Here is a 15,798-nt window from a genome sequence, read left to right on the forward strand (position 1 = left end):
TGCATGTAGCTGACTTATTTTTCAAAGAGGTAGTGAGATTATATGGATTACCTAAGAGCATAGTTTCAGACAGAGACACTAAGTTTGTTGGTTATTTTTGGAGGACACTTTGGAAGAAGATGAAGATAGATTTGAAATTCAGTTCTACTTTTCATCCACAAACTGATGGACAAACAAAGGTAGTAAACAAGAGCTTGGGAAATTTGTTGAGATGCTTAGTTGGAGAGAAGACTAGAAGTTGGGATTTGATCCTTGCACAAGCAGAGTTTGCCTACAACAATTCAGTGAACAGGAGTATCGCAAGAACACCTTTTGAGAGTGTTACCAGAGCAAACCCTAGAGGTATATCAAAATCAAGGGATATCAGTAATGAAGACAAGAAGAGTGTAGAACCAGAAGAATTTGCAGATCATATAAAGGCCTTACATATTCAGGTTAAGCAGCATTCGGAGGATATGAACACCAAGTATAGGGAGAAAGTAGATGAAAAGAGAAGACATAAGGAATTTAAAGTTGGCGATGAAATGATGGTGTATATGAGAAAAGAAAGATTTCCAGTTGGAACCTATAACAAGTTATAGATGAAAAAGTTTGGACCTTGCAAGATCTTGAGGATATTCAATTCTAGAAATGCACATGAAGTAGAGATACCAAATAGTTTGAGCATTTCACCTATATTCAACATTGCAGATATACATTAGTATCATGAATCAGAATTCAGTGAAGACTGTATTGCAGACTTGGAGAAACAATTACCCCAGAAAGAACCAGATCAGTTTGAAGATATTTTGGACAGTAGGATTGGTCGTAGCACTAGGAGCAATCAATACAAGGAGTATCTTGTGAAATGGAAGGATAGACCAGTTGAAGATTAATCTTGGATTTCTTAGGCAGAGGTGAACCGCCTTAGTTTTCCTCTGACTCTAGCAAAGCGAGGGACTCACTTTTTCAACAACCCCAGATGTCTGATGCAGGAGCATCCCCGATTCTTGGCAATCTTGCATCAACCAAAAACATTTCTTTTAGTTTGTTTTTTGTTTTGTTGTTTCAACATTTCTTTTTGCATTTTCTTGCATTAGCTCATCAGATCTTGTGGAGCTGGATTTTGCTTGTGAACATGATTATCTTCCTTATTCCTGAACCGCAAGACGTTTGGATCATTTTCCAGCAAGTTATCGCTTCTGAATTATGAGGCAATTTACAAACTTAGAACACCAAAGCCACTTGGACCTATTTTCTATTGGTGAATTTTGCGGATCCTTTCTGTAGCTTGCGGAGCCCCAGTTCGTTGATTCCAATGTTCCTTGGCACGTGGCCGACCTTCCCTTTGATCTGCACTTCATCTTTGGGATTTTTCGGAGGATTCTCTTTGGCAGAGGCTGACCTGGTGGTTTTATATGTTTGATCATGTTCATCATTGTTTGATTCTTCTTGGGCCAACTGGATCCCTCTAGACCATATAAATCAATGTAATTAAGCATCATAAATCATCAAAGGGAACATAGAAGATATATCTTAAGATTTAGAGGTCCAAAGTTGACCGATTCTGTAATTGAGCATGTATGTAGTAGGCTAGTGAGCCGAATCTTGTAACCCAGATGTTATTGGTTGTTTGTAATTAGTTTTCATGATCTAAATCATGCAACTTTGCATTGCCTCCATCACCTTGTATTTATTTCGTTGCATTTACTCTTGCTACACGATCTAGATAGATCTCATTGAGGTCCCTCCTAACAGTGACTGCGCCACATATTTTTATGTATCTTGTTGATTGTTATTGAAAAAATGTAGTGTTTTGTAACCAATGCACGTTTGAAACATCAAGATTTTAAACACCATGCAAACTAATAGTAATAAAGAAATAATTATGAAAAAAATTACAAAGAATATAAGATAGAAGGATATTACATTTAAAATAATTATCTTTAAATTTTTTCCCCTTCCAAAACACCTAAGATGTTGCCCACTTGAACCACAATTCACTTGATAGACACATGTGATTCACTTCAAAGACACTTCCAAAATTCCATTCTACTCTTTTGTTTGCGTACAAGCTTTTGTTTGTTGTATAAGGAAAATGCAAAATATGTTTTATCTGCAAACGAGTTGCAGTCGTGCCACCAAAATTCATTAATGTAAAAGGAAAGGCGGTAGCAAGCCACATATGTATCAAATAGAAAACTACACCAAAGACCATTTGAAAAGATGACAGATATATCGAATGACAAATAATGATGTTTGTTATTGTACTATTTGATATATCTACCACTATTTGTCATTTTTTTTTTTTTTTAATTCTTAAATAAATAATAGATTAAAAATATTTCTAGATTGCCTTGATATATAATAAGACTGCTAAAAATAAACAGGAAAATTCATGAAAATGTGCTAGTATCTTCAAAAAAATCTCAACAATATATTAACTACATATGTTTAGACATTGATATGCCTTTCATATAAAACATGTAAAACGAATATTTTAAACATACCCTCAAATATGTCAAATATGGATCTCAGCCTACACCCACCTGGGAATTGGTAAAACCGTCCACAATAAAGCATCAAGCTGTCAAAAGTAAAGTACAAAACCTAAACAATATATAAACTAAATGTAAAGGAAAAGAAATTCCTGTTTAATCATTCTTGTGTACGGTAGTCATTTGAATTCCATTATGGGCAGCCATATTCAAGATTTTGAGATCATACAGAGCCAGATTAAAGTGACAGACATGAAAAAAAGTAATCATTTTCCAAAGCAAAGCAGGAACACTCTTCACATTTCCATGCAAAAAGACACTTAGAGCTGCTATACTCCTTAAAAAAATGCCACCGTCCATTAGAATGGTATCCAAAGTAGACAAGGGTGATGTATTTGAAAGACCTTTGCTTTTGTTTTGTCCCCCATTTCTTTTTTCATGCTTCCCCATTTCTTTTTACACTGTTATAAGACAATAACAATGAATGCACTACAACCAATTAATCAGGACCAAACCAGAGAACTTTGAAGTGCTGTTTAAAAAAGAAAAATGTTGCTTCCTCTTATACTATTTCTATTGCTGGGAGCACCCTACTCTGTAAAACAAAACTTGCATTATTAGTCTCACATAAATCTTTTGTTTAGTATTGTTTAGTTAAGATTGATGCCCTGATCATTATATTGTTCCTTGCAGAGAGCAGCAGTAGTTTGTGAGGAAAAGAGCTCAGCAGGGTCTAATGGAACCCATGAATGTGTTTGTCCACTGCACACTGCACTTGATCCCTCTACTGTAACTCCACTTCTCTACCCTCAATCTTATCATATGAAAAACAATATGTTTTTGAAATTAGCCATAATAGGATTTACAAAACTTGTATTTAGCTTATTCATTTATTACTCTGGATTTGATTGTGTTCGAGAGTTTTGACAACGTTTGGAATCACATTTTGTGATTCATCATCATTCCTTTCAACACTCTTTCATTCTGATGATAGATCAATAAATGTGATTTGAAGAAATTGTTAAAAATCTCAAACACAATCAAATCCAGAAATAATAAATAAATATTCGCATGGATTGTAAAAATCTCGTAACATTAATTGTATGTAGCTTGTGTCCCATACACTCAAGTTCGTATTCGCTATATATATACTCACTATGATCTCTATCTACACTATTCTGACTTTCTTGGTTTTTGAATAGGTAACATTACAAACATCAGGGCCATGGGGTGGATCAGGAGGTACAGCATTCTATGATGGTACTGCTTCAGCTATATCTGCAGTTCATATCAGGCATGGAAAGGCCATTTATTCTTTCCAAACACAGTATGTGATTGGTACTACCCTACACTGGTCACAACCCCATGGTAGCTCTGATGGAGAGCTTGTCATAGTGAGTATTATTTAATCTTCCTATTAAACAAATATTTGAATTAGCCTTTTCCAAGTTTTGTTTTCAAATTTTACACATTGTGTTTAAGATCTATGAAATGGGCTAAGATCATTATTGCAAGCAAATTCAAGTGTCATTTTAATGATAAGATGGGTGATCTTGCAGTTGAACTTGAACTATGAGGAAGAGTACGTAGGACAGATAAAAGGCCATTATGGGGATGTAATCCTGCCATGTCCTTGTCAAACAGTGAATTCCATAGAGTTCAAAGTGGTGAACAGTAAGAGTGGAATAGCTAGGACTATTGGACCCTTTGGCAATCCTGTGGGTACACCATTTGCATCTCCCATGGGGGCCAAGATTGTTGGTTTCTATGGACATGCAGGCACAGCCATTGATCAGATTGGTGTCTACATTCACTCTGCCCCTAACAAGTTACATTGCGATACAGTCTCTGCCTCTTGAACATTGAGCATTGAGCATGATCAGTGTTATGAAAAAATGGTCTTGCCATAGCATATAGTGTAGCTGGTATTTATCATCTTGTGTCTCTTATGGAAGCTAAGCCATCATTAAGTACCTGGTGCTTGCTTTCTTTTGGTTGGTATTGAACATCACATCATCTTAACATTACCTAAAGGTATTTTTTGCTAATCAAGATGTTGGGTTTCCTCTAAATTGTGTTATATTTCATTATATTATTGTAAAAGAAAATTCTCTATCCAAGTTAATCAAATGAATGCACACGATTCAAACATAAATAAATTTATAATGGAATATTGTAATAATTAATATTTAAAATTAAATATGAAGGATTGGAATATTTAGTTGTCAGAATTGTTTATGAAGATTTTTTTATGTAATGCAGAATCATGGTACTATGAAATGAATGTCTTTAGTCTAGTAAATGTTTTGGGTTCTATTTTATTTCTTAATTGTCTATATGTTGAATTTGAGTTCCACAAGCTTCCACAATATCAACTTAAAGTCATCTAAAACTTGCAGAAATGATCTTGTCGAATCGAATACACACAAATCAAGCGTAAATCAATTTATAATAGAAATTGGTAATAATTAATATTCAAAATTAAACATGAAGCATTATAATATTTAGTTGTGAGAATCGTGTATAAAGATTTTTTTTATGTAATCTATAATTTTATTTGTCATGGTACAATGAAATGAATGTCTTTAGTCTAGTAAATGTCTTGGGTCTATACTATATATTAATTGTCTTAGGGTTGAATTTGTTCCTAGAGCTTCCACAATATCAATTGGAAGTCATCTAAAACTTGCATAAATGATCTTGTCAAATACACACAAGTCAATCATAAATCAATTTATAATGAAAAATTCTAATAAAAATCAAATATGAAAGATTAGAATATTCAGTATCAAATCGATTCATCTAAGACTAGTAGAAATTATCTTGCTGAAAATAGACTCTTGTGACTTATTTTTGTAGTGGGTGAAACTTTGATTGTTATGAAAAGGAAATCAATTTCTTTTGACAACTATTTCAGCTTATTAATTTAGAATTAATTAGCAATACTTAAGTTTAACTAAGTCTAGTATTTAGATTTGTGATGATAATTTTTTTTAAATTAATTTTAAACAAACAAAAAATGATAAAATCCAATTGGAACATTAAAAAAGACTAAATGGTGAAAATAATTTGATACAGATAAACAAAAAGGATTGACTAATTATAGAAATAAAAACTTCAAAGAACAAAGAACCTGAAGTTAAATGTAAAAGTCTCTACAATGCTAATATAGTGTGAGGATAAAAGGATAAAATGAAAATAAAACTGAGATTCAAAAGAGGATCTTAGGTAAATATCACCAAATCCATATGACAATGAGATGGTTCATTTTCCTCTTTCATAATCTACAATAAATGTTATAGAGAAAAACATATTTTGGCACTTGTTTTTGGGTTTCTTTAAGCAAATTTTATATTGGTCTTTTGACTTCTACAAACAATTTTATTTTTCATAGACATTTTGAAATGACAATTATGAAATATTATTTAATAAACACCAATGATAGTATCTTAATTGAATATAATATTTAATTTTAACATTAATAGCATTCAAAAATAAATAAATATAATTAATGTAAGAAAGAGCTTGAGAAGAAAACTAAAACAACAACAACAACATCTTAAGAGTTTGAAGTTGTCAAGGGCACCATCAACTACTTAACTTGTTGTCACGACACAAATGTCACTTTGCAATAAAAATTATGTTGATGCACACAATGGACCGACAAAAGCTTCATAGGATAATATAGAGGTTGTTGGTTCTTGTTTGAGAGAGAAAGAGAGAACTTTCAATTTTTTATTAGAGTTCTAAAATGGGCCTCTTTTTTTTTCCAAATTGAAAATAAATGGTCAAACAACCACTCAGATAACACCCAAATCCATTACATTCTCAAGTGTTAATGATGGCAAGGAGAGTAATGTTATTGGATTCATGAATTTTTGTGTGACACTAGTACATCATGTAGACATCTACATAATGTTCTTCTATCTAAGAAAATCAAAACCAAAAAAGGATAGAGAATAGGAGAGCAAATGTATAGAACTATATCACACTTTTGATCAACGCATCAACACAAGTTCAAATTTAAGCTTTTTTTGACAAAAACATCAACTTTTATTAAACATGTGATCTAGTTAAATTCATTCTAGCTAAGTTAGATATGGGTGAAAACTTTTCTAATCAAAAGTGTCCACTAAATACATATTTTGCACTACTTTTGTGTCAATTTACCAGAAATAACTACTCAAAAATATGTTGTTTCAACAAATTCTACTCTTATGAATAATCATTTTTATATTTTATTTTTATTTTTTACTAATGGTTATCCTATCAAAGAAAAATATTTAAAAGTATTAAATTTGTTTATAAAAATATGATGCATTAGAGAAAAGATTATTTGTTTTTTATTAAAAAGGTAGCAAAACAAAGTATTAAATTTGTTTATAAAAATATGATGCATTAGAGAAAAGATTATTTGTTTTTTATTAAAAAGGTAGCAAAACAAAGCATTAAATTTGTTTATAAAAATATGATGCATTAGAGAAAAGATTATTTGTTTTTTATTAAAAAGGTAGCAAAACAAGGGTGTTGACCCTATAAAAAGACAAGCCCAGAAGGCTACATACAATTGGTCAAGAATAGACCTCTAACAACAAAGGCCAAAAATAGCCCATTTACAGCACACTAGCAGAGCACCTAATAACCCACATTAAGGGTGGGTAGAAGTTCCACCCACAACTTGAGGAAGAGTTTGGAAAGAAGAGGAAGAACGGTCTTTCCTCCTATGACAAACAAAAATCCACACAACAATATCATTTGGAACACCAACACAAGGGAGAGGGGGGCGGTCCCCTTGGTGGGACTATTGGGAGTAAGAGTAGAATGTTGGCCAAATAGAAAATCCACCATTGAAGGATGGAGTAGAACAGGAGCAACAAGCAAAGAGGGTTCCACAAGTCCAAATAGAAATACACCAATAGAAGGAGGATCCACGAGACCTGAGGAGGCCATCCTAGTAGCAGGCGGATCATCCTATGAGGAATCATCACCATCTTGTGAAGAGCCATTAGAGGAAGAATCAAAATCCAAGATAGTCAAGTGGTCACCCTGTGAGCGTCCTTCCACCAAGTGGCAATGCCTCTACAACATGAAAGAGAACAATCTCTGGCCAAGTGTCTAGTAGAGAAGCAATGAAAACAATGGAAGGGGAAGGCCTCATAATATAGCAACTGATTCCAGGGCCTATCCCCTTGATGATGAATCACGGAGTGTGATTCAAAACATTGATGCAAAAAATTCTACACAACTGAATCCAGAAGCACAATATATGAGTTTACATCATTTCAAAATTAAGAATATATGTCACTTTTTAATGATTCAAGCTAAAACATTGGATCAATGTTTTTTGTTTCTTTTATAAAAGTGTTACACAATTTTGTGTATATTTACTTAAGAAACCTTCTAGAATTACGAAAAATATGATACAAAGTTCTAGGTAAGGTGGGAGGTAAAGAGAGCTTGGGATCTAGAGAGTGGGAAGGGAGGGATAGAGTGAGACGTATGTAGAGAGAGAGAGAGGGTCAAAAAATATTCAAGAGTGCACTTAAATGGTTTATTAGGGGAAATGAGAATAATTTGAATCATGCAAACCAGCATCTTGTTAGAAAAGATAGACCGGTTCCCCTAATTTGCAAGGCATTTGATGAGTGTAAGATGACTATACCTAAAAGAGAGGCAAAAAATATTTTCTTGGCAAATCCCATATAATCCCATGAGTGTAAGACAACTATACCCAAAACAGAGGCAAAAAATATATGGGTAAGGAAAGCAAGAAAGAGTAAAAACAAGTTAAGGTGTAAAAACGGAAAATATATGAACATAAGAAAGATGGAGCTGATTGCCCTTGCAAAAAAAAATCCCAAAATATTTTGGAAAGAGCTACAACAAAAGAAAAAACAAATAGAAAAAAGTGTCACTGGCTCTTAATGACTTGAATACACAAATATATTATATGAATGTGGGTTCCATTGAAGATATCAATCAGAGCATAAAGAAGCTATCAAGAAGAAAAATATTAAATGATGCAAGAGCACCGAAGTAGTTCAAACCAGCACTTTGGATTTGATCCCGGTGAGACATCGATCCCGATATTGGCTCGGTATTGGTATGTTCTTACCAGCTGGTCTTGCAATGTATGGACCGAAGATGAATCGGGTTGCAAGTGGTTTCTGCAACTTGCAAATCATTGAACGATGTTGTTTTGGGCCTTATCCGATGTTTCTGAAGGACCACGTGAATTTTTATGCATTTGAAGATGTTCTTGGTGATTCGGGCCGACATGTTATCGTTTACATGTTTCATCATGAACTGGTTGGTCTTTGGCCGACTTGATCGCGTTGTTATCGCTTGCGGATGGTATAAAGGGAGAGTTTTGAGATTCATTTTGGGGGACAACGATCGGAGGAAGTAGAGATGAGCGAATGTAGTTTCCAAAGAGATTTTGGTCTGGGGGGGACTGAAGTCCGGAGGGACTGAAGTTCAAATCAATGCAGAACAATGCAAACTTTTACCGGAGGCCTATTTGTCGAGCAGAAGATCTGCGGATCTTAGATTTGTGTTGTAATCCTGGGCTGCGGTCCAGCATGTGTAGTCGTTGAAGGCTTATGTAATTCTTTAAATGGTTGTAATGATAAATTTATTTGTTATCGGTTATATCTGGTGTTGCTTCTACCAGTTAGGGTTGTTTACTAGTTATATCTTGTTATTTGTTACCTGTTGTCAGTATCTTGCATGGTGTTTTGTGTTGTAGGCTACAAGGTGGGGATATCCTTCATTGGATCTCCCTACCTTGATTGCACCAAGTGGTATCAAAGTTGGTTTGTGAATCTGTTGATCGAAGAAAACCAGGTTATGTATCGGTTGGTTGGAAAGGAAGTTAAGGCAGCTTGTAGAATTGTTCAGATCTCTAAACGTGAGGTAGTGCAAGGCTTGCAAGCAAACCGTCGAACCTAGAACTTGAGCTTGAGGCAGTTAGTGGGTGGAGACTTGAATAGATCGCTGAATTGAGGCAGGCTACACGGTGGACCAGTAGATCGTCGAGTAGAGGCAACCGGAACCTGTAGTCAAACTGCCTAACCCCTGAGGTAGTTGCAAGTACCTACTGACAAATCATTAAACCAAATCAAGTGATGGGACTCACTTTTCAATTAACTCCGAGAGTCTGATGCAGGAGCACCACAGTAGTTCAAACCGGCACTTTGGATTTGACCCCGGTGAGACATCGATCCCACTATTGGCCTAGTATTGGTATGCTCTTACCGGTTGTTCTTGCAATGTATGGAGTGAAGATGAATTGGAATGCAAGTGGTTTCCGTAACTTGCAGATCATTGAGCGATGTTGTTTTGGGCCTTGTCCGATGTTTCCGGAGGACCGCGTGACATTTTATGCATTTGAAGATGTTCTTGATGATTTGGGCCGACATATTATCATTTACACGTTTCATCATGAACTGGTTGGTCTTTGGCTGACTTGATTGAGTTGTCATCGCTTGCAGATGGTATAAAGGGAAAGTTTTGAGATTCAATTTGGGGGATAGCGATTGGAGGAAGTAGAGACCGAGCAAAGATGTAGTTTTTGGAGAGATTTTGGTCCGTGGGGACTGAGTCCGAATGGACTAAAGTTCAGATTGTCAAGCAGAAGATCTACAGATCTTAGATTTGTGTTGTATGGATTGTTGTGTAATCCTTGGTTGTGGTCCAGCATGTGTAGCCATTGAAGGCTTATGTAATTATTTAAATGGTTGTAATGATGGATTTATCTTTTACTGGTTATATCTGGTGTTGCTTCTACTGGTTAGGGTTGCTTACCGGTTATATCTTGTTATATGTTATCGATTGTCGGTATCTTGCATGGTGTTTTGTGTTGTAGGCTGCAAGGCGGGGATGTCCTTCATTAGATCTCCCTACCTTGACTGAACCACAAAATATAGATGGGCTGCAAGAAGAGCACTTAAAATGGGGCATTGATGTTCTTGCACTTCATATTAATTGTATTTTTCAACAATGTCACTCAAGAGGGCTTCCCAAAAATTTGGATGACCAAATAATCTATCAAATTAGCACACTTTCATGGTTAACCCCTTCCTTGAGTCAATTGGTTGGAAGCATGGTTGAATGTAGAATTAGTACTTGGGAAAAAATGAAAGGAAAAAAGAACTAAAGGATAAACTGGTTTAAGACCAAACATTCTACTATTGACCATGGTGTTACTCTTAGGTTCTTCATTGAAAAAATATGGAATATGTAAGGTGGTGAACCATTTTTCTACTTTGTAGACTTTAAATAAGCCTTTGATATGGTACCACGTGGCAAACTTTGGAATAGAATGGACGAACTAGGAGTTCCAAATGAGCTTAGAGTTGTAGTACATAGGCTTTATGGGTAGATCAAGGCTAAAATCCTAACCATAGATGGTATGTCAGAGTGTTTTGGTAGTGATATTGGTTTCAAAAAAGGGTGTCCACTATCTCCAACTCTATTTGGGCTATACATTGATAAGTTAGAAGAATGGCTAGACAAGGCTAGTGGAGAGGGAGTTAAGCTAGCTAAATATGTAATGAAGTTACTTTTATATGTGGGTGATCTCATTTTAATTGCTAAAATAGCTCATGGCTTGAGGGAACACTTGAAGACACTTGAAACCTTTTATCATGATGTTGGGATGAAAGTGAACTTTAGCAAAACCAAAGTGATGATCTTCTCTTTGAAAAGAAAAAAAGGCACAAAATAACTTTATTTTTAAGGCAAACCATTAGTGTTAGTGAATGAGTACTAATACCATGGGATCAATTGTCACAACAAACTAAAATGGGAAACATATAGAGAAAAAAAAAAATTCAAGGATGATGGAAAGTGATATATTCCCTACAAAATAGATGTAGAAATCCAGTTATGCGATTGGAAAACAAAGAGAATGCATTTGGGTTTGTTGGTCACTCTGGTGATCCTCTATGGGTGTGAAATTTGGGGCAGCAACATGTCAGATCAGAAATAGAGGCAAGTAGAAAGAATTCAAAAACATCTAATCATAAGCAGTCTCAAAATCAAAACAGTTTTCCCATATAAGATCTTTTATTGGTAGAAATTGGCACCTTCCCTTCAGAAGCATCGATGATGGTCTATTTGTTAAGTTACCTAAAGAAAACTCCAAATATGGAAAAAAAGTGTTGGCCTAAGATGAGTTTGGAGGAAAGACTAGATATAAGGAAGAACATATGGATGAAGAAATGGAATGTTAATATATAGGAGTGTCCAGATACAAATGAAGAAAATAAAATGTTTGTGAGGGAAAAATTCAAGAGTAACATATGGTCAAAACAAAATGGGTGTAAAATGGTCTATTATATCAAGGACTTAAATCCTATGAGAGATCATGAAAGAAAAGCCTACATAGGAGAAAATATTTAATGGAGAACAAAAATATTGATAGCTCAATTGAGAGCTAGTTCTCATCACTTGAAGTGTGAAACAGGGTGATGGATGATACCTAAAGAGGAATGGGAAAAGATAATATATCTATTTTGTAACATAAGATTAGTAGAGACAGAGTGAATTTTTGTTATCAAGTATCTAGCATACAATGACATATGTACCAGTTATGAGAATATTTTAAAAAATAGACAATTTAAGCACTTTGTTTGAGGGAACAAAGGTGGACAAAAAAATGAACTTTTTGATCAAAATTCACTATCAAAGGGTAGACCTAAAGAGGAGGTAAAAAATTGTTTAAGGCTTTGGTACCTTGTTTTGGGGTTGTGTGCTATTCTTGGGTCACATAGCCTACTTTAGCATCATGGACATTATTATAATCTTTCATTCATTCAATAATACTTTGTCATCTGTAAAGGGTATTCGAAGTCATGGAAGAGGCCCCACACCTATTACATGAGCTCATACACTAGGATGTCAAATCTTATAACCTTTACAACATGGCCACTAGTTGTCAATAAAGTGTATTAGCACAATTTAAGATAGCTCAATTTCAGAGAAACTATAATACAAAGGCACATCATGTTGTAATGGTTGAGGCACATGGTGCTTAGTCATCCTTATCAGCACTAAAAGAGACCATAGGTTTTACCTAGGCCCAGTCTAAATAGATGCCACAAGTCATCATAGTGCAGTAGTGCATGTTTAGTTTAATCTCGTATCAAGAAATCATGCTACAAAGGATGACTATATAGTGAGTAAGATAATGCCACCTATAAATATGGTGGTCCTATGTCTACATTATAAACACAACATTGGAGGGGGGGACATGGCAAAATATTGCATTAGCATAACTTCAAAGAAATAAACATTTTTAACCTACACTGAGAAAAATCAATGCTCTCCAATATTACAAAGACAAAACAACATGACAACAAACCCACCAACACGTTATGACTTGGTCAAATAGTAATGGTAAAATCCATGTCACAATAGTACATGAATACAACTTAGGAACTAATATGCTATAAAAAAAAATTGTGCTATCAAGGTGGTTACAATTAAATGTGAGAAGGGAACATCATACAAGTGCATACTAAAAGAGTTAGGAATTGGTAAAGGTGTGAAATTAAAAGGCCCAATCAATTATTAGGGTAATGGAGGCAATAAGAAGATGAATCTCAAGGCATAAGGTCATGGCATAAGTGCACGTAGCATGTTGAACTAATCAACAAAGAATTGCAACATTAGGGCACAAATCATATGTAAAGGATTTAAGATTTTTTAGGCTGAATGAATAAAGACTAAAAAAATCATTAAAACTTTAAGAAACTATAAGTATCAACATATTCTGTTTTCAACTCCATTATGCTAAGAGGTGCACAAATTTTTGTCTTTGTATCCCATGATGGTTATAGAATCTATAAAAATTTACAAAAAGTCATTTCTATTTAAGTCTTAAAAATCGTAATCTTCCTACTTGTTTGATTATCTACAAAATCCTTAAACTCTTTGAAATGACCAAAGACTTTAGAGTTGCTTCTAAAAAAGTATACCCTTGTCCTTCTACTATAGTCATCAATAAAAGAAACATAATACATAGATTTAGAAATTGAAAGAACGTTAACATGACCAATACATCATAATGTATTAAATCCAACACCCTAAAAGATTTATGGGTACTAGAGTAAAATTGAATTTGGTAATATTTTGATATACACAATGCTCCTAGGAATCAAATTCGAGATTACAATCATTTCACCTATGTGGACCATCCTCTAGTGACATAATATTATCATCTTAGTTGGTACATTAATCTCCAAAGCATGAGCACCCTTAGGTACCCAAAAAAGCATGCAATAAAAAATGGATGTAACACCTCTCTTTATTGTTGGTTCCAATTATGAAGGTGAAGATTCTACATATCTCTTCATTATATGTGCAAAACATCTATTACATTGAAATGTGTATGCATCTAACTAAAATAGTGTGCCTATGCAAAAACCCTTAACAAGCACCATAACTCCCTAAACCATCTTGCACTCTCCGCTAAAGAAAACAACACGCATACCTGAACCATTAAGTTTACTTATAGAAAGTAAGTTTCATGACAAGCCAAGAATATGAAGTACACCATTGATCCCCTCACCCATCCATTAGACAATCAATTACAACTCATCCATAAACAATAATATTTAGATGAGATTCATTTCCAAGGTACACCTTTCCACCATTATATTCTTTAAATTTGTAGAACCAATCTAGATGTGAGGTCATCTGGAAAGAGGCACTAAAGTCTATCAATCATCCATCATTTGGTGCATATGTAGCCAAGATTGTGATAAAGACATCACCATAATCCTAGTAGGATTTTTGGACTCCTCATCAAAATCAGTTTTCTTATTATTTTTCTCCTCCTTGTAGTCTCTTCTACAATATCTAAGCTTCTTGTAATTTCAACATTTTCTTTGTTCCTAGGAAAATATATGGATCTCCTATGGGATTCAAATCTAGACTTGTCTCACTTCTTTTCCTTCTTACAGTTCTCTTTCTATTTTCCATGAACATATAGATCCTCCTTAGTAGATTCAAAATTCTTTATTCACATCTCTTTGAAAAGTGTCAATGCCACCACCTCATCCATTTTGAAATCGGTTGCAGTGCTCCTAAATGCAATAACAAGGTGAACCCATTAAACTAACAAATAAAATATGAAGTAGGAGCATCTAATGGTGTAAGGGCAATCTTGCATCACCCAAAAAATCACATTTTCCTTTTGTTTGTAGGTTTCTTTAGTTGTTTTTGAGACCATGATGGCACTTCAGAGGTGTAGTTTAGTTATAAGTCCAAAAAGGCCATAAAATAAAACCTCCTATTTATAATAAGTTGTCTTATATGGGCATGCACGTACATGTTTTTTGTAGGTTTCTTTAGTTGTTTTTGAGAACATGATGGCACTTCAGAGGTGTAGGATAGTTAGAAGATCGAAAAGGCTAGAAATTATCACCTCCTATTTATAATAAGTAGGCTATATAGCTATATATGGACATAAAAAATTACCCCAAGGAGTAGAATTGAAAAATGAAGCGAATGATAAAATTTATCTCAATATAATTACACTGAAAGGAGATATTAGAGTTTTTGTCTTGAAAAAAATTTCCTTTTCAAGTTTCAAACTCAAATTTGAAGCCCTTAGAAGCCTTGTTAGAGCTCGATTAGTGAACGAAATGATCTTTAGAATATTTTGAGAATCTTGATTATTGTATCCTATTGTATCTATCCTAGATGATTTTGAGAATGTGATTAATGTATCAACATTCATACACCAATCCTTCTCCATCTTCACTCCAAAACAGTACAAGTAGGCCACAACTATATTAAAAACATTTAGATTGTTTAACCACAAAACACCATCCTTCATCTCGAGAATATAGAACCTATTTTTAAGGAAAATCTTGTTTGCCAAGTATCTAGCCTAACAAACGTCGCCAACTTTTTTCAAACATTTGTAACATAAGTCTTTTAATGTGCATTCAACATTACCAAATTGACTAAATAGAGTTGAAGAGACCCAATCTTTGTCCATTTTGCCCCAATTTGCTTGTGGCATAGCAATATATTTAATATGCATACAACTTGTAGATCCCTATCCACAAGCATATCCTTTATCTCAAGCTTCCAATGCTCAAAGTTTGTTTTTAAGAATACATTTTTTATCTTCAATATGCTTACCATTTTTTCTTGTAACAAAATCTTTTTTATGTTTTTTTTTTGGGTAACGATAGAGGTATTACCGCGACCCAACCTAGCGCCCAACCCGCCTTACCTTGAACTTACTTTATTTCCAAGTTGGGGTCAAGGAAGGGGTGAGTTGAGGCGAGACTAGTCCCATGCG

The 15,798-nt window shown here is 34.4% G+C and overlaps 1 protein-coding gene across 1 annotated transcript; it reads left to right on the forward strand.

Annotated features, from left to right (window-relative positions):
* Positions 1 to 2,919: 2,919 nt before the first annotated feature.
* Positions 2,920 to 4,567, forward strand: LOC131043385 (jacalin-related lectin 3). Its single transcript, XM_057976575.2, has 4 exons — positions 2,920 to 3,074; positions 3,171 to 3,266; positions 3,680 to 3,871; positions 4,037 to 4,567. Exons 1-4 carry the CDS (start codon positions 3,027 to 3,029, stop codon positions 4,334 to 4,336), a joined length of 636 nt encoding a protein of 211 aa, XP_057832558.1. The 5' UTR covers positions 2,920 to 3,026; the 3' UTR covers positions 4,337 to 4,567.
* Positions 4,568 to 15,798: the final 11,231 nt, after the last annotated feature.

The sequence above is a fragment of the Cryptomeria japonica genome, chromosome 3, assembly GCF_030272615.1.
Source record: "Cryptomeria japonica chromosome 3, Sugi_1.0, whole genome shotgun sequence".
Taxonomy (NCBI): domain Eukaryota; kingdom Viridiplantae; phylum Streptophyta; class Pinopsida; order Cupressales; family Cupressaceae; genus Cryptomeria; species Cryptomeria japonica.